General features: G+C 41.9%; 1 protein-coding gene across 3 annotated transcripts; it reads left to right on the forward strand.

Annotated features, from left to right (window-relative positions):
* On the forward strand, nt 13,383-24,092 carry LOC102190672. 3 transcript variants are annotated; one of them, XR_001918165.1, is made up of 4 exons: nt 13,383-13,431; nt 18,156-18,255; nt 19,796-19,864; nt 22,586-24,092. XR_001918165.1 is itself a non-coding variant. In XM_013964448.2 (4 exons), exons 1-4 carry the CDS (start codon nt 17,205-17,207, stop codon nt 22,659-22,661), a joined length of 342 nt encoding a protein of 113 aa, XP_013819902.2. In that variant the 5' UTR covers nt 16,722-17,204; the 3' UTR covers nt 22,662-24,092. The 3 variants fall into 3 exon arrangements, 1 of the variants encoding a protein (XP_013819902.2); XR_001918164.1 differs by lacking the exon at nt 13,383-13,431 and adding an exon at nt 16,722-17,856; XM_013964448.2 differs by lacking the exon at nt 13,383-13,431 and adding an exon at nt 16,722-17,301.

Here is a 24,134-nt window from a genome sequence, read left to right on the forward strand (position 1 = left end):
GATCACCAGTCCAGGTTCGATGCATGAGACAGGGTGCTCAGGGCTGGTGCACTGGGATTGCCCAGATGGGACAGGATGGAGAGGGAGGTGGGAGGGGGGTTCAGGATAGGGAACACATGTAAACCCATGGCTGATTCGTATAAATGTATGGCAAAAACCACTACAATATTGTAAAGTAATTAGCCTCCAACTAAAATAAATAAATTTTAAACAGAAAGAAAACTGAGTCTTAAAAAATAAAAACAAAACGGAAAGCTTCGCCTGTAAGATCAGGAACAAGACAAGGGTGTCCATTTTCACCCACTCTTATTCAACTTAGTTCTGGAAGTCCTAGCTACAGCAATCATAGAAGAAAAAGAAATAAAAGGAATCTAGATTGGAAAAGAAGAAGTGAAGCTCTCACTGTTTGCAGATGACATGATACTGTACATAGAAAACCCTAAAGATAGTATCAGAACATTCCTAGAGCTAATCAGTGAATTTAACAAAGTCGCAGGATACAAAATCAATACACAGAAATCACTTGTATTTATATGTACTAACAATGTCAGACTTTATTTTGGGGGGCTCCAAAATCACTGCAGATGGTGACTGCAGCCATGAAATTAAAAGACGCTTACTCCTTGGAAGAAAAGTTATGACCAACCTAGACAGCATATTCAAAAGCAGAGACATTACTTTGCTGACTAAGGTCCGTCTAGTCAAGGTTATGGTTTTTCCTGTGGTCATGTATGGATGTGAGAGTTGGACTGTGAAGAAGGCTGAGCACCGAAGAATTGATGCTTTTGAACTGTGGTGTTGGAGAGTCCCTTGGACTGCAAGGAGATCCAACCAGTCCATTCTGAAGGAGATCAACCCTGGGATTTCTTTGGAAGGAATGATGCTAAAGATGAAACTCCAGTACTTTGGCCACCTCATGAGAAGAGTTGACTCATTGGAAAAGACTCTGATGCTGGGAGGGATTGGGGGCAGGAGGAGAAGGGGACAACAGAGGATGAGATGGCTGGATGGCATCACTGACTGGATGGACGTGAGTTTAAGTGAACTCTGGGAGTTGGTGATGGACAGGGAGGCCTGGCGTGCTGCGATTCATGGGGTCGCAAAGAGTCGGACACGACTGAGCAACTGAACTGAACTGAACTGAACAATGAAAAAGCAGAAAGAGAAATTAAGGAATCAATCCCATTCACCACTGCAACAAAAAGAATAAAATATCTAGGAATAAACTTACCTAAGGAGACAAAAGAACTATACACAGAAAATTATAAGACACTGATAAAAAAAATCAAAGATGACATAAACAGATCGAGAGATATTCCATGTTCCTGGATAGCAAGAAACAATATTGTGAAAATGACTATTCTACCAAATGCAATCTACAGATTCAGTGTGGTCCATATCAAATTATCAGTGTCATTTTTCACAGAACTAGAACAAAAAATTTCACAGTTCATATAGAAACACAAATGACCCCAAATAGCCAAAGCAGTCTTGAGAAAGAAGAATGGGAGCTGGAGGAATCAACCTTCCTGACCAGATTATACTACAAAGCTACAGTCATCAAGACAGTGTGGTACTGACACAAAAACAGAAATATGTACCAATGGAACAAGATAGAAAGCCCAGAAATAAACCCATGCACCTATGGGTACCTTATTTTTGACAAAGGAGGCAAGAATATATAATGGGACAAAGACAGCCTCTGCAATAAATGGTGCTGGGAAAACTAAACAGCTACATGTAAAAGAATGAAATTAGAACACTTCCTAACACCATACATAAAGATAAACTCAAAATGGATTAAAGACCTAAATCAGAAACTATAAAACTCTTAGAGGGAAATATAGGCAGAACACTCAATGACATAAATCAAAGCAAGATCCTCTATGACCTACCTCCTAGAGTAATGGAAATAAAAACAAAAGTAAACAGGTGGGACCTGATTAAGCTTAAAAGCTTTCTCACAGCAAAGGAAACTATAAGCGAGATGAAAAGACAACCCTCAGAATGGAAGAAAATAATAGCAAATGAAGCAACTGACAAAGGATTAATTTCCAAAGTATATAAGCAGCTCATACAACTCAATACCAGAAAAACAACCCAATCAAAAAGTGGGGAAAAGACCTAAACAGACATTTCTCCAAAGAAGACATACAGATGGCTAATAAACACATGAAAAGATGCTCAACATTGCTTATTATTAGAGAAATGTAAATCAAAACTACAACGAGATATCACCTCACACCAGTTAGAATTGCCACCATCAAAAAGTATACAAACAATAAATGCTGGAGAGGGTGTGGAGAAAAGGGAACATTCTTGCACTGTTGGTGGGAATGTAAATATACATTTACAGCCACTATGGGAGACGCTATGGAGATTCCTTAAAAAACTAGGAATAAAACCACACCATATGACCCAGCAATCCCACTCCTAGGCATATACCCTGAGGAAACCAAAATTGAAAAGGACACATGTATCCCATTGTTCATTTCTGCACTATTTACAATAGCTAGAACATGGAAGCAACCTAGATGTCCATTAACAGATGAATGGATAAAGAAGTTGTGGTACATATACACAATGGAATATTACTCAGCCCTAAAAGGGAATACATTTGAGTTAGTTCTAATGAGGTGGATAAACCTAGAGCCTATTATACAGACATAAGTAAGTCAAAAAGAGAAGGAGAAATATCGTATTCTTATGCATATATATGGAATCTAGAAAAATGGTAGTGAAGAATTTATTTGCAGGGCAGCAGTGGAGAAACAGTCATAGAAAATAGACTTACGGACATGGGGAGAGGGAAGGAGAGGTGAGATATGTGGAGAGAGTGACATAGAAACTTACATTACCATGTGTAATATAGATAGCCAATGGGAATTTGCTATATGTCTCAGGAGACTCAAACAGGGCCTCTGTATCAACCTAGAGGGGTAGGGTGGGGAGGGAGATGGGAGGGAGATTCAAAAGGTGAGGGATATATGTATACCTATGGGTGATTCATTCTGGTGTTTGACAGAAAACAACAAAATTCTGTAAAGCAAAATATTACTTTGCCAACAAAAGTCTGTCTCATCAAAGCTATGGTTTTTCCAGTAGTCATGTATGGGTGTGAGAGTTGGACTATAAAGAAAGCTGAGCACTGAAGAATTGATGCTTTTGAACTGTGGAGTTGGAGAAGACTCTTGAGAGCCCCTTGGTCTGAAAGGAGATCAAAGAAGTCAATTCTAAAGGTAATCAGTCCTGAGTATTTATTGGAAGGACTGATGCTGAAGATGAAACTCCAATGCTATGGCCACCTGATGCGAAGAACTGAGTCAATGGAAAAGACCCTGATGCTGGGCAAAATTGAAGGCAGGAGGAGAAGGGGACGACAGAGGATGAGATGGTTAGATGGTATCACTGACTCGACAGAAATGAGTTTGAGGAGGCTCTAGGTGTTGTTGATGGACAGGGAAGCCTGGTGTGCTGTGGTCCATGGGGTCGCAAAGAGTCAGACACAACTCAATGACTGAACTGAAGTGAGTAGACTTTTCTATTGAATTTGCTTTATTGGCATTCATATCATGCTGCTTTCACCTCATATATCTATTCTATGATAAACATAGTAATACATATTTGATTAGAACATCATAAATTATGAATTCTGATAAACAATTATTTGATGACTTTTAGTTGGCACTAATATCCATGGGTGTTCGTTAGAAGGACTGATGCTAAAGCTGAAACTCCAGTACTTTGGCCACCTCATGCAAAGAGTTGACTCATTGGAAAAGACTCTGATGCTGGGAGGGATTGGGGGCAGGAAGAGAAGGGGATGACAGAGGATGAGATGGCTGGGTGGCATCACCGACTTGATGGACATGAGTTTAGGTGGACTCCAGGAGTTGGTGATGGACAGGGAGGCTTGGTGTGCTGCTATTCATGTGGTCACAAAGAGTCAGACATGACTGAGTGACTGAACTGAACTGAACTAAATATCCCTGAACAACACACACAGGAGGTATGTAGCAAGGCTTAATGGCAAGTCTTACATCTAAGACACAGCAGAAGAGCACACAGGATTTCTCCATCTCATCTTGCCATTAGAGGCATTTAGACCAAGGACCCCACTTATGTAAAATTATGGCACTGAGAATGGACAGAAAGCGTTTGTCTAACTATGTAAGAACAGGTTCTTCCTAGAGGTGAGATGACTTTCTTAGAAAAGAGTAATTGGAGCTTAGTGAGGCTGACCTCAGCTAGAAGCTACCTCCCGATATTTTTAGCTGAATTATTGCTAGGCTGTCTAATGGGGCAGGGAGATGGAGCCATTGAAGCTTTTCAGCAAACAAAGGGTATGTTCCTTGTCACCTAAATAGTAAAATTTACTGGAAATGTATTTCTTAATGAGATGTACAGGGGAGAATGTGTTATGGTTTCTTCATTAAAGGAGTTGTTCAAAGGATTATTCATTTGGCAAAGTACAGTATTAAGATTCATAGTCAGTCATAAGTCGCTCAGTCATGTCCAACTCTTTGCAACCCCATGGGCTGTAATCTACCAGGCTCCTCCGTCCATGGGATTTTCCAGGCAAGAATACTACAGTGGGTTATCATTTCCTTCTCCAGGTATTAAGATTAGGACTAGGTAAGATATATGACTTTCTTGTTGAAATAGGAGAAAATTTGGAAAGAGGAGTATGAGAAGAGACCCGTGACATTGATAGGTGAAAGAAAGCAATCGTAAAAAGCTACATGCTGTATGTTTCCAACTATGACATTCTGGAGAAAACAAAACTGTGAAGACTAAAAAGATTAGGAATTGCCAGGGAAAAGGTGGGAGAGAGAGAAATAAACAGGCAGAACACAGAGGATTTTTAGGGCAGTGAAACTATTTTGTATGATAGTATCATGGTGAATATATGTCATTATTTTTGTCAAAATCCACTGAATGACCTGTATGCAGGTTAAGAAGCAACAGTTAGAACTGGACAAGGAACAATAGACTGATTCCAAATAGGGAAAGGAGTATGTCAAGACTGCATATTGTCACCCTGCTTATTTAACATCTATGTAGAGTACATCCTGAGAAATGCTGGGCTGGATGAAGCACAAGCTGGAATCAAGATTGCTGGGAGAAATATCAATAACCTCAGATATGCAGATGCCACCACCCTTATGGCAGAAAGTGAAGAGGAACGAAAAAGCCTCTTGATGAAAGTGAAAGAGGAGAGTGGAAAAGTTGGCTTAAAGCTCAACATTCAGAAAACTAAGATCATGGCATCTGGTCCCATCACTTCATGGGAAATAGATGGGGAAACAGCGGAAACAGTGGCTGACTTTATTTTTTCAGGGCTCCAAAATCACTGCAGATGGTGATTACAGCCATGAAATTAAAAGATGCTTACTCCTTGGAAGGAAAATTATGACCAACCTAGACAGCATATTAAAAAGCAGAGACATTACTTTGTCAACAAAGGTCCATCTTGTCAAGGCTGCTGTTTTTCCAGTAGTCATGTATGGATGTGAGTGTTGGACTATAAAGAAAGCTGAGTGCTGAAGAATTGATGCTTTTGAACTGTGGTGTTGGAGAAGACTCTTGAGAGTCCCTTGGACTGCAAGGAGATCCAACCAGCCCATCCTAAAGGAAATCAGTCCTGGGTGTTCATTGGAAGGACTGATGTTGCAGCAGAAACTTCAATATTTTGGTCACCTGATGTGAAGAGCTGACTCATTTGAAAAGACCCTGATGTTGGGAAAGATTGAAGGCAGGAGGAGAAGGGGACGGCAGAGGATGAGATGGTTGGATGGCATCACCGACTCAATGGACATGAGTTTAGGTAAACTCCGGGAGTTGGTGATGGACAGGGAGGCCTGGTGTGCTGTGGTTCATGGGGTCGCAGAGAGTTGGACATGACTGAGCGACTGAACTGCAACTGTATTGAATGTCCCGTGTTAAGAGTGAACTTTAATATAAACTATGGACCATGGGTGATAATGTGTCCCTGCCTATTAAGCACTTGTAACAAAGGTAGCACTCTGGTAGAGGGTACTGATGGTGGGGCATGCTGTGCGTGTGTTGAGGCCAGGGGTGTATGCAACTGTACTTTCTAGTCAGTTTTACTTTGTATTTGAAACTGCTCTTAAAAACAGTCTACTTAATTGAAAGAGACACATGTACCCCAATGTTCATCGCAGCACTGTTTATAATAGCCAGGACATGGAAACAACCTAGATGTCCATCAGCAGATGAATGGATAAGAAAGCTGTGGTACATATACACAATGGAGTATTACTCAGCCGTTAAAAAGAATTCATTTGAATCAGTTCTGATGAGATGGATGAAACTGGAGCCAATTATACAGAGTGAAGTAAGCCAGAAAGAAAAACACCAATATAGTATACTAACACATATATATGGAATTTAGGAAGATGGCAATGACGACCCTGTATGCAAGACAGGAAAAAAGACACAGATGTGTATAACGGACTTTTGGACTCAGAGGGAGAGGGAGAGGGTGGGATGATTTGGGAGAATGGGAATTCTAACATGTATACTGTCATGTAAGAATTGAATCGCCAGTCCATGTCTGACGTAGGGTGCAGCTTGCTTGGGGCAGGTGCATGGGGATGACCCAGAGAGATGTTGTGGGGAGGGAGGTGGGAGGGGGGTTCATGTTTGGGAACGCATGTAAGAATTAAAGATTTTAAAATTAAAAAAAAAATAAATAAATAAATAATTGTACAAAAAAAAAAAAAAACAGTCTACTTAAAAGACAGAAAGAGAGGGATCCTTGGTGACTGGCATCTTCCTAGGCAAATGATTTTAGGAAAATATAAGTGGAAGTTGAAGATCTGTATACGACCACCAAAACCATCCATGCTCATGTGCCATTTCATATATCCTCAAGCATAACTGAAACCTGGTTTGAAGATTTGTTTTAAGATTATGGGAGATGAATAGACACAGAAAAGTAATATGAAAAAAAAAAGAGATATTCATTGAACAAATGGTTTTGGGAAAACAAGGTAGTCATATGGAAAAAAATATGGGTGGATCTCTACCTTACACTTCACCAAAAATTAAATTCTGGATGTATCAACAGTTTAAACATCAAGAGAAAAAGCTATAAATGTAATAGCAGAAACATGACTGGGAGACACTGCCAGATGTGATTAGTGAGGTAGACAGTGAATCACATAGTGGTTTATGTCTTCACAGATCGGCACTGTGGCTGCTGTTACCATCCTGATGTGTGAAATAGTTGAGAATAATAGTTAACTTTTATGGGCACTTACCACATTTTGGGCAGTGTTCTAAGCTCTTAATGAATCTTCCCTGGTGGCTCAGACGGTAAAGTGTCTGTCTACAATGCAGGAGACCTGGGTTCGATCCCTGGGTTGGGAAGATTCCCTGGAGAAGGAAATGGCACCCCAGTACTCTTGCCTAGAAAATCCCATGGACGGAGGAGCCTGGTGTCCATGGGGTCACAAAGAGTTGGACAAGACTGAGCGACTTCACTTTAAGCTCTCAATACATATTAGTCCATTTAATCTTCACCACAACCCAAAGTTGAGGGTATCATTCCCTCCTCCATTTTACAGATGAGGCAACCAAGTCACAGAGTTGAAGTCACATGCTGGTCAGGGAAGCCAAGACTTATTAATTCAAGCAGCCTGGCTCTAGAACCCAGGCACTTAATCAGCATACTCGATTATGAAGCGATGCTTAATTATGTGCTTTTAAAACATGTAAGATACATAGGTTAGTATTAAATTTTGACAAAGTTGTATCCACAGCAGTAAGTTTAAACAATTTGTGCATTTACTTTCCTTTAGGAAAGCTTGAAAGAGTGTTTTTCATTAAAAAGTGAATTATTTTATCCCTTATGTATTTCAGTAACTGGCGAGTATAATTTTGACATCTTTGCAAGGTTTCTTTCACAATTTAATTCCATGGTATATATTTTTTAAAAATCACAGTATGTAAACTTGTTTTAGAAACACACTGCCATTAAGCATGAACTGTTTAACATGATTATCAATAGTTTGATGAGCAAACTATTGTCCTTTAGCTTAATATTCTGCTTGTGTTGAAGTGAAGTGCAAATGTTGTCCCATTATTTCCTTGGTAGGGTAAACCTCACTGGAAAAGCATGAATACCAAACAGCACCCCAAATATGCTAGCTTTATAATACTGTCATTAAATGATTAGTGTAATGATAAAGACAATGTATTAATGTAATAATGGACTGTCAACTGCTTAATAACAAAAAGACTCACTACTCTTTAGTATTAAATAATCCTTAAGATGACATCAATTTTGGTTCAAAATTAGATAAAAACCAATAAAGCCCTTTTCTTAGGGTGCTGGTTATTTAGAAACTTCATTTTTAAGCCTGTACAATGGAGTTTTACTCATTCCAAGCTGAAAGAGGAGAGACATAGTGCCTGCAATTGCATTGACATGCAGTCCTATCCTCAGTATCTTACCTGGGAGGTCTTCTTAATAATCTTTCTCACACATACTTTCTTATTTGGAAATTATTTGGGCTTGATCAGAGAGGTTCAAGAGTTACATGTAATACTCTTGGGGAAAAAAAAATATCTTCTTGGCAGCTGATTGGAGAATTCCTGTTGGCAGGAACTTTATTTAAAAGAGAATTTAATAAGCTTACAATTAGAAGCTAGCTCAGATTGGTGCTCAGGTTTCCTGTTTAATGAAGAAAGCAGGTAGGGAAAATAATGACTCTGGGGAAGAAAGGGTTAAAAGAAGTACACACCTGAGTTGTCCAACAGTCCATCAGGGCCTTTGGGAGCAGCAGAAATGTCCAGTGCATGTTTGTTGGCTCCGCAGTCTAAATTCTTCCTTCAGTAAGTTCTGTGTTGTTCAGTGATGCTTTGTAGCATGATTTTCCCTTTAGAAGGAACCCCTGATGTGCTGAATCCTGCACATAGTGAAAAAGTGACTGCTTTGGGGAGCCACTGATCTGTTGGTTACATGTGAAAAGCTCTGCTTCCTTAAAGTTAAAAGGAAAAATGTCATGGTTGGGGTTGAGCAATGAGCAGTGGTTCACTGACCTCTGTTCATGTGTCAGAGGCCCTTCCCAGAGCAAATTGCTTTCCTGAAAGAAGGCACCCTGGGTTCCAAGCCTACCCCATCATCATGGCAACTGGGAGCAATTCACTCTTATAATTTCACTCTTCCACCACCCCTGGTTTGGGCAGTAAAAATGATAAGTCATTTGAATTTTGGAACCAGAAGGGACATGGCTATCTTTATGTTCAAGTCCCCTAATTTAGGAAGCAGAAGCATAGAGAAGTTAAAGACATGCCCAGTGTTACATGGCTCTGGAAGCATGGGATGGTTAGCCAGGCCTTTTGTTTCCCACCAGTGTTCTTCCCACAACAACAGAAAAGTTGAAGAAATGTGGAAAAGGAGGAGGAAAATCATACTGGCAAGTATAGCTAAGGCATCAGCAAAAACGACAAAGCTGATAAATGGCTGTTTTCTTCTAGGACCAGACTTTTTCATCTGAAGAAATATACAAGATAGAAGAAAACCTGAAGAACCAAAAAATATATTGGTAGCAGGTGCTGAGTTTTGTATAATGAGTCGTGTGTTCTTCGCTTCTCATAGGTGAGAAGAGGGTGGGTGGAGAAGCGCAATTCTTGGTGGTGTCTAGTGACAGAGCCCGCCTGCTCAGCCATACACCACATGAAGAGACCATGATTAGGAAGGGCACACGGAAGAGCCAGGTGTGCAACAGCCAACAAGGAGTATACATTTTTTCCAGATGTCACAGAGCTTCGTTTTCATTATCGAGTAATCATGGTAATCACATCTTAGTGCAAGCAACAGTATCCGCAACAGCAAAAGAAAACCTCCTGACAGTATTAGTAGTCTAGTGCCACCAGTTTCACACACATCCTGAGCTTTCTCTTTTTACAGGTTTTCACTGTAGGTCATAGGAAATGATGGGATGATCTCTATATTGCTGAAGTTACCAACTATAACATTTACGTTCTTGAAAATGTGCCTGAAAGGTTGCTGTCTCCAAGATGCTGATCCTCTTGGTGTTTAGGCACTCAGTTCCACAAGTTAAAAGAAAGTGAATGAAGCCATACAGAGGCTTTGCCTGTCCCAAGCCTGCAGTCTCCTGTCTGAAGTATCAATTTCTTGGGTGGGTGGCAGAGGCGGTTAGAAGAGTCCTCGGCCTGATTCACAGATGATGCAAAAGCCAGAGGGAAGCTTGGGTAAGCAGTCATTTGTTGCCTGGTTTATGATGATGACTACAAAAGGAATATCCAGGTATATTTCCTAGTGAAGGCCTTAGTCTCTCACCAAGAGTTTCTGTTGTAGATTCCAACCAGCATTCATGATAGCAGGCCTTCTAATATGACATATCACAGAGGCAATAATACCAGACCTATACCTTAGCCACTGTGGAGTTGGCCTAAGTACTGAAAACCCCGAGGAGAATTATTTTTCATATATACTAAATAGCAGTGTGATTTTCTGCATTAAGAATATTCAACTCCTCAGCAAATAGTTCTTTAGGAAGGATATTTACATGCCTTCCTATAACCTACAGTCAAAGTAGATTATTGAAATACTTTAGATCATGTGGTAAAGCTCTTATTTTACTCAGAATATTTATATGGGTGGTAAGCACATAGAATGGAATATATATTAGTCAAAGATCTCCAGAGAAGCAGCAGAAAATAGGATACCTAGTGATACAGAGACAGATAGACATGGTTCATTATAATGAATTGGCTCATGTCATTACGGAGGATGAGAAGGTCCACAGTCAGTGAGCTAGAGACCCAGAAGAGCTGAAGATGTAGTTCCAGTTTGAAAAACAGCAGGATTCTATTGATAAGAAAGAGATATGAGGTGCTTGGTAGGCAAGCAGGGATGTCCAAGGTCACCCAGCTAGCGAGAACGAAGCCAGGATACGTGTCCAAGCCCATCAGGCTGGAAACACTGCACAGTGTGTGGTACAGGGACGAGTCTACTGGACTGGGGCCCAAGGCTGTCACTGCCTTCTGTACCCGTGTGTCTGTGTGCCTGGAGGACAGCTTGGATCCCCTGGCCTGGGAATGCAGGCCCTACTTGTTGGGTCGTCAGAGCTCACAAGGTGGCATTTCTCTAAGGGAGTATGCATGACAACAAATTCTACTTTTTCCTAATTCTTTTTTCCCTTGGGGCAATCCAGTTTTAGCCTCGTGTATGTACATTATTCTGCAAGCCCACAGCTCTGATCATTATCAGCTCACATAGAAGCTTGCAGACTTTCCATTAGTGGTGACAGTTTCACCACTGTCATTATTAAAGTTGTGCTGAACAAAGGACATATCGCTTTCTCTAATGCTCAGGCGTTTCATTTTGCCCCATGGCATGGTAATGATCAATTCTAGGGTCAGTCACAGTTGCATCAACTTTCTCCAATGTTCCTGTTAACTTGCTGGAAAGAGTCTAAATTAAAGAAATAGCATTTGGATATTACCACATCTGTCACTTAATATTTTTCTTTTTTAATATTGGACAGACTTGGATATCTTCCTTTGTGTTTTGAGACATTTGAAGCTAAGGGAAGGATCTAGAGTTGCTGTTGTCATTGTTTCCATAGAATTATTCTTAGTGGTGAATCCTGGATTCATGGTCTACCACACAGCATGATCTCCTACATGCCCCTCAAATAAATTTCTCCCATAGATTTCCTTCCCTCCCTTCTACCCTTCCTTCCCTCCCTCCTTCCGACTCACTGGAATTTCTGAATGTCTATATCAGATTTAAGCATGCACATTTTATTTATCGCCTTGTGGCTCATTTCGTCAGCATTGCATAACAGCCCAGCTCATTCTTTTTGGGGTGGAATGGGGGAAGAGGTGAGGGTGTTAGAATGTTACAGTAACTGTTGATTAACTTTAGATAACTCGCCGTGATAGAATAATCCACTTTTCTCTCCTGCAGTAGTGAACATTCTCATAGATTTTCTAATTCTGATCTTGAGGCTTTTAGGGATGATAAAGTATGTAAAAGGCAATTTCAGGGAGGCCCAAATGAATATGGTGTTCTATCTGTACATGAGACAGGAGCAAGGGAGATGAGGCTTCGAAGGAACATGGATAGTTTGGAGCCATTCAGAGTTGCCAGGATCACTAGGACGGATTCAGGCCCTGACTAGCTAGGACAGAGCTGCTTAGGGCCTGGAAACTTCCCCAGAGCACGGACCTCATTCCCAGCACACACACAGGCACTTTAAAAGACATTCCATCTAAGCATAAACCAATGACCCAATTTTTATGGTCTACAGTATCTGTATCAACAATACATTTTGAGGCCATGGTACAAAATATTTCTTTCATTTCCTTTGGATTTATTTCAGGCCAAATTGAGTCAGCCTTGCGAAGCTGCCTGCAAATCTCTTTTTCTCCAGTCTCCTGCTCTTATCCTGCCTTTGTATTAGGGAAGTTGCTTCTATCTAGCAGGCACCCCCAATAGGTAGGTCCCATCCTGGGATCTTGACAGATTTTTACAGCCCTGAGTGTCTTCTTAGGGCTCCAGGCTCTTTAGAGACACACAATTACAAGGCAGCCTCTTCTGTTACTGTTAATCACTTCCCATAAACACCTTTGATGCTCCTTATGATTAAAGACCCCCCTTGCTTTTGGAGGTGAGGGTACGGAAGAACAAAGGAGGCAAAGGGATGGAGAGCCCCATCCTGCTACACACCATGGATGTCCATAGGCAGGGCCTTGGAGCAGTTGTTTTGAGACTCATGAAGAGGGGATGGAGGAGTTGAAAGTGTGCCTCTGAGTGCTGGATGAGGCTTGCTGTGTTATTAAAGTATACGCAGGGTCCCCTCTGTGGGCAGTGCTATTCCACCTTACCAGTGTGTGCACCAGGGCTTTCTCTTTAAATGATGGAACTGGCCAGGCTCTTATCTACAACGAGTGTCCTTTCTGGCTTTTAAAATTCATAGATTTGCTTTGTAAGGATTTCTACTGAATGCATATTTAGGCGGAGAAAGATGGTGTCTTATTCCTATGGAGTCATTTGTAATAACGTGAACTGGAATTCAGACCATCTTATGAGATATATAAATATGATCAGAGGCTAAAAAACATTGGAAGCATCTAATAAATGTAATATGTTATTTTTGTGGCATCAATATTATTTTAAATACAAATTTTATTGAGAGTGAATATAAAGATTTATTAGTCATTATTTATAAAAATTCATTTAAGCTGCTGAGATAAAAGGATAATCTAAATAGTTACGGTTAGGAAGGCTGAAGTGGATTTCAATTTGGTGACATAAAATCCTCATTTCTTGGCCTCTTTCCTCGGCATTCTGTAGGGAAACACTGGTTTATTAGAAGCTTCAACCTTCAAGATTTCAAAGGAAGGAGCCGAGATGTATGTAAGCAGAAGGTATGTGTCTCTTTGTTTCTTTCAAGTTTGACACTCAAAAAGAAAAAAAAACAGTCATTGATTTGACAGTCAAAGACAAGAAAAGAGCATTTCCCCCCATGAAATAATACAAGGGTTGAGAATGCAGGCTACCATTTACCAGCTGTGTTCTTAAGCAGGTCACTTAACCTCTGTGTGTCTCAATGTTCATCCTTTAATGGCTTGAGTACCCAGATGGCAATGTGCCAAGTGGCATATGCCTTTTCTACCAAACACCTTGTTGATTATGAGTGCTTAACATATGCAAAGTGTGTAAGTCACACCTCCTTTTTCAGTCAGTATTCTCACCTGCAAGCTGTCATTAACCATTAATGCTTTTCTGCAATAAACAGATTTACTGGAAACCCAGTGGGGGTTCACAGAATAGGAAAGAGGCAGTTTAGAAAAAGGGCAGGAGTCAAGGATACCACAGAAGCAGCAGCAAGAGCCACGCCTGTCACTCCGGGAACTGGTCTGGCCTAGGAGCCCCTCTGCCACTTAATGCATCTGACCTCCAAACATTTTGTGCTGTTCCATCTGCTCCCAAACTTCAGACTCCTGAAAACAGGGATACGTGGGTGAGTTTCTGGCATGGCTCTTCCTGCCCTCCCTGCACTATATCAAGAATGGGTAGAAGATATATCTGACCCCCTTGGTTTCCACAGTAGGAGGTGGCAATGGAGAGCAGTCACTGGGATCTGTCATTTTGCCAACAGTACATAAAATAGAGAATTCTACCAGTAGGAATATGTGGTGCCTAGAGTAGAGGTGTGTGGATTCTTGGTAGTCAAAAACAAACAAATAAAAAAAAAATCACAGCTATCTGCTTTACTCATATAAGGCTTCAGACTTTCCTCAGTAGCTCTATAAGCAGTGATATGCTGCTAAGTGTTTAACAACTGGTTCTCTGGCCTTGATTTGTAGCACTTGTACATTTCCACAGGGCAAATGTTCCTGCTGCTAAGTCGCTTCAGTTGTGTCCGTCTCTGTGTGACCCCATAGACGGCAGCCCACCAGGCTCCCTTGTCGCTGGGATTCTCCAGGCAAGAACACTGGAGTGGGGTGCCATTGCCTTCTCCAATGCATATGGCCAATTTAAAGCTACGCGCATGACATCGGGGCAGATGGAGATACACAGTAGTGTACTGCTGTGTAACATTTCAGCTATGTAGCCTGGCCAGACACGAATAACCTCCAGTGCATGGATGACAGTAAAGTGTGGCGAAATAATTAGGGAGTGGTGAGTTTTGAGTATTCGTTACCTTTGTTAACATAATTTATTTAATTGTAAGTTTATACAATAAGGAAATGACCAGGTGGCTCAGTTGGTAAAGAATCTGCCTGCCAGTGCAGGAGACCCGGGTTCAATCCCTGGGCTGGGAAGATCCCCTGGAGGAGGAAATGGCAACCCTCTCCAGTATTCTTGCCTGGACAAGCCCATGGACAGAGGAGCCTGGCGGGCTACACTCCATGGGATTACAAAGAGTAGGACATGACTGAGCACTCCTGCATGCCCTTAAACGATTTCATTTTTAATGATAGCTGTATTTTAGCCACATGACTTGCAAAATTTTTGAGAAAAACTTTGAGCCAGTTCCAGCATTCTATTGCCCATGAAGTGGGTCAGTAATGTTATTGAGAGAAACAGATCGAGAGATTTGAGAGATTCCTTACACAGCAAGATGCTTAGTGGAGAGGCCTAGGGCCTGGGGATTTTGCACAGCAGTCTGTAACAATGGGGACTCTCGGCAACAGAATAATAATAGTGTCTGTCATTTACTTAGCAAAACACATTCTTACTCAACATTCCACTCATTTTTAATCCTCACAACAAACTCAAGAAAAAGGGAAGCAAGATATGTAACAGGTAAGGAGATGGAGAGTCAGAGAGCTGAAGTGACCCCTGACATGTGGAGCTGACACTAGAATTGAGACTTTGAGACTTCCAGTTCACAGCTTGTCCCATGCCATCCTATTTCTTTGAACCCCCTGCCTTCACTGGGAGAGCCACTTATTACAGACAGCCCATTACATAGTCTGGGATGTTGTACATCAGCCCTTATTCCCCAAAGTCATTTCAGGGGCCTCTCTTGTGTCTTCACAAATAAAGAATGAAATAAAGTCAGAGGCTCATAGAGTGGGCAATGATGACCCATTGTGTTAGCAGCTTTGATAGCTGCACCCCACATTGGCCACCAATGATCCTTACTCCCTGGTATTCATGTCCTCGGACCCCTACATAGAAGAGGGCTGACCTGTGCGACCTAGTCAGTACTGCAGGAGCGACCGCCTATGCCTTCTGAAGCCAACTGTTAATGGCGCTGCAGCTTCTGCCTTTCAGATCCCTGGGGGAAGTGCCTTCAGATATTATGCTTTGCAGGTTGCCAGCAGAGGGCTGTGCAAACACCCGAGCAGAGCTGTAGGGAAGCCCACACTGGAAGGAACTGAGAGCCCCGACAGCCAGCGCCACTTGCTAGCCCTGAAAGTGAGCCACCTCGAAAGTGGACTCTCCAGCTCCCACCAAGCCTTCAGAGGACTGCCTCTTGGGCTAACATCTGATGGTGTAGCTCATGAGAAACCTCAAGTCAGAATCACCCAGCAAAGTGCTCCCAAATTATTAACCCACAGAAACTGTGAGCTATGACCAATGTTTTTGTTGTTTTGAGCCACTTAGTTCTTGGGTAATTTGTTACATAGTGATAGATAAGCTGGATTTTTTTTTTTTTCAGAGCAGTACCATATGGGCTGTGGGTAATCTTAACTACAGAGAAGTGTTAGGGGCTTAAGGAAGCATTTTAAGTAAATTGTTTTTTGGGTTGTTTTGGTTTTCCACCAAAGAAATTGGATTCTCAGTCGACCTTAGAGGGTTTTGTACAGTTTAACTAGAAATGCATTTTCTCTTTAATGCTTTTCTAAATGAGTGCCGCTCTATACTGAGAACATTTGCAAATCTGAAGAGCAAGGCGCTTGAACTGGCACTCACTCAGGCACGCTTAAGCCATCTCACAGCCCTTTGGACCCCCGCCTTCACTGTCACTTTTGGGTCTCTGGGCCATGGCTTTGCCTGCCCTTTGGAAAAGCCTGAACAAGGGAAAATAACGAAACAAATCTACTAGGAAGGGGAAAGGGTAGAGACCCCACTAAATGTTGGAAGTGGAAATCTTAAAATCATTTGCAAAACATCAGCCCCAACACCCGCTGGGAGGCTGAGCCGTCACCTCTTCTCCCTGTCTCCTCCCACTGAAGTTCGCTCCTAGAAAAATCTGCTCATGTCCCCAAGAGCTCTGGAGAGGATCTTGGCGTAGAGAGCCTGTTGTGGCTACTGGGAGGGTGGGAGCCAAGGTTACACCGGCTCCTTGGCGCGTTTGCTCTGAGCTGGACGAAGCTGCCTGTGGACCTCCGAACCGTGGCCCAAGACGAGGCGCCCTTGCGCGGGCGGGAGGAGCCTGGAGGTGGGACCCTGACGGCGCGCCACGCCGGCAAAGGCAACCCGCGCGGAGCGCGCACGGCCACTGAGCGCCGGCGCCTCCAGCATGGAGTGGGAGCTCAACTTTCTGCTCTACCTGGCGCTCTTCTTCTTTCTGCTCTTCTTACTTTTCCTCCTGCTCTTCGTGGTCATCAAACAGCTGAAGAACTCGGTGGCCAATACGGCCGGGGCGCTCCAGCCCGGGCGCCTCTCCCTGCACCGGGAGCCTTGGGGCTTCTCCCGCGAGCAAGCGGTGTGACAGGCGCCGCGCGGACACTGGCGGGAGGGCATGGAACTGTGCGGGCACCGGGCTGGGGCTCGGCCTCTATTCTCTGGCCACACGGCCGCCCGGGTTCTAGGGCCAGGCTCGGCTGCCTCGCTGGCAGGTCCGTTTGGGCATGGGAGCTGTTAGCAAATGGGCGAGTTTCTCTTCTCCTCCGGGAAGCTAGGGGCTCACGGCGCGCTGGGATGTCAGGGATGACGGATGCCTGGGGTCTGGGCTGGTGGTGTGCTTTTAGGGAGGGACCCTAAGCTTTTCCGGGGTGGGGAGAAATACAAAAAAGAAAGAAGGTTAGCTTTTGAAGCCAGAATGGCTCTGAGCACCTGCAAGCTCTTCTTTCCAGTCCAACTGCATTTTTATCTTGTACCCCAGGGATCCAAAACTAAATTATTCAGATGATTCAGTCCAGGCACTTTCAAACAAAATCGAATGTCAACCTAACCTTTGGGATAAGAGACAGGAGAAAACAGGTCACACTCGGAGTATTCCACATACTGCTTTGAATGTCTGTGCTGTGGTAGACCCTATGTGGGATTCAAGTGGCAGTGTGTGGGAGAGAGGGTTGAGTGGCCCATTTGTTATGGGGTATCTCCCCTTCCTCCCGATCCCTGCTCCTATTCTAGACTCCGACCCTGGAGGTGCCTGCGGATTGCTGTGGCGGGTAGGTATAGAATCAGCAGGAGGGTGAGCGTTAGAGTGGGAGTCACTGGGAGATTTCTTGGGGTTGCCATGGAGGGCTGAAGAAATGAGGCCATTTACGCGTGGTAGGGCAACAGGGATGGATAACACGGGAAGATCGAGGCTGACGTTTCTGCCAGGCTGTCCTAGGTGATTAGAATGATTAGATTGATGGGCTGAAGTAACTTCTCACCCGTGTGCCCTAAGTACCCTCCGGGCAATGTTAGTTTGGGAAATAACTTCATCTTCCAGGTGCTCTTTCCTCAGTCTTTGCCATCTCAGGTTCTGGAGCGGAGCTGCTGCCCTGGGCTGGTGTGTGGAGGATGGTGGAGTTACGGGCCGGTCAGGCGGGAGTAACCAGAGACAGACGACTTCTGCGATGGTAAGCAGGGACCACACTTGGTTTTGCTTTGTCCCTGGGTAAACTTCTAAAGACCCAGGCCCTTACAAAAGTGAGGGTTCAAGATGAAGGAAATGGGCGCAGTGACATAAAGGGCTCCTCTCCTACTCAGGGCCAGTGAGCTTCTATAGGAACCAAGGAGCCAAACTAATTCCCAACCTGGTACAGCATCTTGGTAAAAGATCATAAAAATTAGAATGAGATGTGAGAAATGATTGCGACTGATAAATATGCCCTATTGGAAAACAGAACAGGGGTTCTTGAAGTTGAAATATGTAATGCAGATATAGTTTGTCTTTTCAATAAGGGAAGATTTGGGTTCAGCCATGTTTAGGGTAAGATAAGCCATCCAAATCATGACTATAACACTGAAAACACTTATTAATTTTAGGCACAAAGACAGCCTATGTAGAAAGGCTAAAAACAACAAAATACTAAGTGTTAACCTAAATTGAGAATATGAAAGTGAAGTGGAAGACAATTATTTTAATAATTCAGTAGAAGGAAAAATAGTCTCACTACTTATGGGGAAAGTTTTGGTCTGAGACATTCAGATAATTTCCTACATTTTCTATTTCACTTTACTGGAATGGTGCTATTGTGAATAAAGTAAGCAGTTTATTTTAAATATAAGGTCATAAATAAATTCACATATATACATATATATGAATTCATATATATGTGAATTTTAAATATGTCATAAGTAAATCCACACATATGAATTCATATATATGTATATATACACACACACATACCTCTCTTTATGGGAGGTGTAATAAGACTTTATTTGAATTCCCAGTTTGAATCCCAGAATCAACTACAGTGATTCTAAATTGCACTTTGTTTTTTTTTTTTTATTGCTCATTAGATGTTGTTTAATTTATTTATTTATTTATTTTTTAATTTTTTTATTTTTTTAATTTTAAAATCTTTAATTCTTACATGCATTCCCAAACATGAACCCCCCTCCCACCTCCCTCCCCATAACGTCTCTCTGGGTCATCCCCATGCACCAGCCCCAAGCATGCTGTATCCTGCGTCAGACATAGACTGGTGATTCTATTCTTACATGATAGTATACATGTTAGAATGCCATACTCCCAAATCATCCCACCCTCTCCCTCTCCCTCTGAGTCCAAAAGTCCATTATACATATCTGTGTCTTTTTTGCTGTCTTGCATACAGGGTCGTCATTGCCATCTTTCTAAATTCCATATATATGTGTTAGTATACTGTATTGGTGTTTTTCTTTCTGGCTTACTTCACTCTGTATAATCGGCTCCAGTTTCATCTAAATTGCACTTTGAACAGTAATTCTCTAATTGGTTGACACCCCTACAGTGACATCTAGTTATACAGTTGTGTGGTTATTACAGACTTTGAAGATGAGTGTAGGAGTAGTTAATAAGCATTAATAGTTTATAAGGATGAAAACAATCACTTCCTACTTTGTAAATAATCAGAATGCAAATTATTTTAACCACATGTTTGACTTGATTTTATAATCCTTTATTCTTCCTAGTAATGCCACTGGTGTCCAAAGGTTTAAACCACCCTTGACTCTTCTAGACAGGAGACTAGAGAACTCAGGGTGAGTAGTTTGCTGCTATCCCAGTTTTAAGTCAGTCTCTTTGCTGGTTCTATTAACTCAGCTTCCTACAAAAGGAGTGGTTGCCTTTCTCTTTTGTGGCCAGTGCCATTTTACGACCTCCTCAGAATCTAATTCATGAATTACTAAGTTTCCATTTCTACAGGCAAAAAGGAATACTTACTCCTATTGTCCAATCTCTGCCTTGAGCCTGTGCTAAACCCTGGGAATTAAAGATTCTCAAACTGCCTTGTTCTATTCATTTATTCAGTCGTTGTTTTTCAAAACCCAACACAGACTGGTCTCTCACATTAGAACTACTTTTGAATTCAAATTTTTTGCTACCTGTATACATTCTTTTTTTAAAAAAAAATATTTATTTACTTGGTTGTGCCCTTATTGGCATATGAGTTGCAGCATATCTCAGTTGTGGCATGCAGTATGTAGTTCCGTGACCAGGGATTGAACCCAAGCCCCTGCATTGGGAGCTCAGAGTCTTAGTCACTGGACCACAGGGAAGTCCTAACCTGTATATATTCTTGATCTAGTGCTCCAGCATCCACAGTGGTTTAGGTCATAGGCTTGTAGATATTGATTGCTCCATCCACTGGCCACACCCTGGTCCTGACAATCACTACGCTAAGTCTGTTTTTGAAGACAGTGTACATATGAGCTAGACATTAAAGCATTTGAGAAGTCAGGAACATTTTAAATAACTGCTCATTATATAAGTATAACTTGATTATTAAAATTGCTATATTTTATTTTCAGTAAGAGGTGTTTAGTGACTCTTTAGCAATGTTGGACTTCCCTTGTGGCTCAGATGGTAAAGCATCTGTCTACAATGCAGGAGACCCAGGTTCGATCCCTGGGTCGGGAACATCCTCTGGAGAAGGAAATGGCAATCCACTCCAGTACTATTGCCTGGAAAATCCCATGTACAGAGGAGCCTGGTAGGCTACAGTCCATGAGGTCGCAAAGAGTCAGACATGACTGAGCGACTTCAGCAATATTAGAAGCTGAGTTGAATTTCTTACATTATAAGGAAATGGGCCATAATTCAGTTGTTATATTAATATTCTATTTCCACTGTTCTTATTTCATTGTTGTTTCTAAATTTCAGCTATTTTAAATGACTCAAATTTTATTAGGATGATCCTGATTGTTTCACTGATTTCCAAACTTGAAAATGCAATGAACCTGCAGTTCTACTTGAAAAGATAAACTTTTTAAGTTGGCTAAGAATGACATCACAGTCATACCTGAAATCTAAAATGTCTTATAAAGTCAATTCCTGTGTCTCAACTTCAGTTTTAAGCACAGCTGTTGACGCAGGACTCATGCCATCTGGTGTGATTCCACAGAATAAGAGAAAGTTTTCCCAGAGTGTGCCATGCACTGGCTTTTCTGGGAATGACAAGGTGCCAGGATTTGTTTTTGGTTCACTTGCAGGGGTGGAAACTTGGAACTAGGTGAGTAAAAAAAAAAAAAAAGCAATATCCCATTTTTAGCTTGACATTTCATGTTTCCAATTTTGCCTATAGTTTCAAAATAAGTGCAATAGAGTCGAACATTTTTAATGGCCAAAATTCTGAACATTGTCAATGGTAAAACCATTTAGGATAGTGGTAAATGCTTTTTTTTTCTAATCTATACCTACTAATATAGGGACTTGCAGAATACTAAGGGTATACTGATGTAATACGAAGAGAGTACTTGCAGAATACTGTACTGTCTTTAATTTTTGTAACTCCTCTAAGGTACCTATGCTGATTTAAGCTAAATTAATTAAAACTCTGAAACCATTAGGAAATTGCTGTCAGATGTCTATGTTACATACAAGGGAGAATTAAAAATTGAGTTGTAGCTTGTTGATGTTGATATTTCTTTTTTGGGTGTTTGAATTAAGGATATCAATGATAAATTCTTCATTTTTTACTTTGTCTATACAAAATAAAGTTATATATGAAATAATGATCTGATTAAGTATCTGAGTAGTTAGCATCTTATCATATAAGAATTAGGATAAGCAGAAGGGTAGACCTGTGTTCAGAAGAGTAATCAGAACATAATAGACACTCAAAAAAAAACTTCCTGATGGATTAATCTAAAAATCATCTTATTTTCCTTAATAGCAGCTATTTTACACAATAAACCTGCTCATTTCCTCCACCTCTGGTCTGTTGAGGCTTTGGTGGGTTCAAATAGACTTTTGTTCTGTTAATATGATTCTGCTGCTGCTGTCACTTCAGTCGTGTCCAGCTCTGTGCGACCCCATAGACGGCAGCCCACCAGGCTCCCCCGTCCCTGGGATTCTCCAGGCAAGAACACTGGAGTGGGTTGCCATTTCCTTCTCCAATGCATGAAAGTGAAAAGTGAAAATGAAGTCGCCCAGTCATATCCGACTCTTCACAACCCCATGGACTGCAGCCCACCAGGCTCCCCCATCCCTGGGATTCTCCAGGCAAGAGTACTGGAGCGGGTTGCCATTGCCCTCTCCTAATATGATTCTCTGAAGTTACTTAAACTTACTGAATATGCACATATTCCTCAGGCAAGATATTTTCTACTTCCAGATGAAAATTTTCTTTTTGGTAGAGGTTTCGTTTTGTTCTCATGTAGCATGGAGGTTGGGGGCTCAGCTACTTCTGGTACTGCCTGGTTCAGCAGCTCACAGACATCAGGGTCAGAATGGCCCTAAGGTTCCCGTGGCTTTTCCCCTAGGTTCCAAGACGGTTCTTTCGGTTCCCAGCAAGAAGACGGAGGAAGACCAAGAGGAAAACAGGGCATGCCAGTGTGAGGCTACCTCTTTTTAAAGAGCTTTCTCAGCAGTCCAACTTTTGCTCACATCTCATTGGCCAAATGGTGTCATTGGCCCCTGCTATCTCTAAAGTTGTCTGAGAAATGTGGTTTTTGTAGATGGACATGTAACTACCTTCAACAAAAATCTGAGTTCTCTTCATAAGGAAGAAGGTAACAGTGTATCTTGGGTGAACAACTTGTAGTCTGTGCCCCAAATACAAAATACAGTGGTAAAGAAGCATAATGCTTGAGACGGTTCAAAACGACAGCTCCTTCACAACTGGCAGCACGCCAAGCAGACTGCTGTGACCCAAGTGTGACTAGACTGAAACAGGCCAGGTTTTCTCATGAAACACTTACCAGGACTGACTGCTCTCTCAGCCGGTATACCTGTCCCCATCAGGCTTCTCTAGTCCCTGGGAACCCTTGGACTTTCTCAGAGGACGTGCTTGCTTCTTGGAGGCTTGAAACGAGATGAGGAATGTTTTACCTTGATGCTTCCACATCTGTGTTGTTTATCTTTTTTCTCTTTTACCTAAAAAATTTTTGGTGCAGTCTAGTTGTGCATTTGATCCCCATAAAAGGATCATTCTTTTCATGTACAGGGCAGGGTAATCTATGTAGAGAAAGGCTACTTGACTCCCTTCTGTGTCTCCACCACCTCATCTAGGAATATCATGGAAGAATTGCTTCTCAGAGCTGCCTCCATAAACAGCCTACATCCTGGCTAAGCAAAGAGAGAAGAAACACTTCCCACATCCAGGGCTGTCCAAAAGAACTTTCTGTGATGACAGAAGTGTTCCGTATCTGCAGTGTCTAGTACAGTAGCCACTAGCCACGTGTGGCTAGTGAACAACTGAAATGTCGCTACTGTGACTGAGGAAGTAAATTTTAATGTTATTTAATTTTAAATACTTTAAATGTAAATAGCCACATGTGGCTAGCGACTAGTGTAGTAGACAAACCTTTCTCTTTCTTGTGTTTTACAACTTGCTGGGTGTGTGTGTGGGTGGGGGGTGTTGACTAAGTTGTATGCTTGGCATTCCATGGTCTTTACTATTCCACCATCGAACTTGTCTCCCAGAGGAAAGGTAAAAATGGTATTTTGGAACTCAATTCAGATGTTAACTTGACATTTACACATTGAACATTTGTATTTGTATGTGTTCCTGTGTGAATAGAATGGTTTCTGGGAATAGGTCCTGCGGCTGGTAACTGATGATGGGGAAGTGGTGGTGCTGGTCGCTTTACTTTCCTAGTGAGCATTGTATGTTCCTTGCCATAGTCAGTAGAGATTCTGTTGCACAGTTCATTCTGTTACTTTATTTTTGTACTACTGTGGCTGCTAAATGATTATTCCATGTCTGTTTTTCAAAATACTTTGTGGTTTATATTTTTTAAAAGGCTATGAAATAAAAATAGTAGCTCAGCCTTGTGTGTAAGTGAATTATTATTACCCATACCCGCTGAA

Source organism: Capra hircus, chromosome 6 (assembly GCF_001704415.2).
Source record: "Capra hircus breed San Clemente chromosome 6, ASM170441v1, whole genome shotgun sequence".
In the NCBI taxonomy this organism is placed as follows: Eukaryota; Metazoa; Chordata; class Mammalia; order Artiodactyla; family Bovidae; genus Capra; species Capra hircus.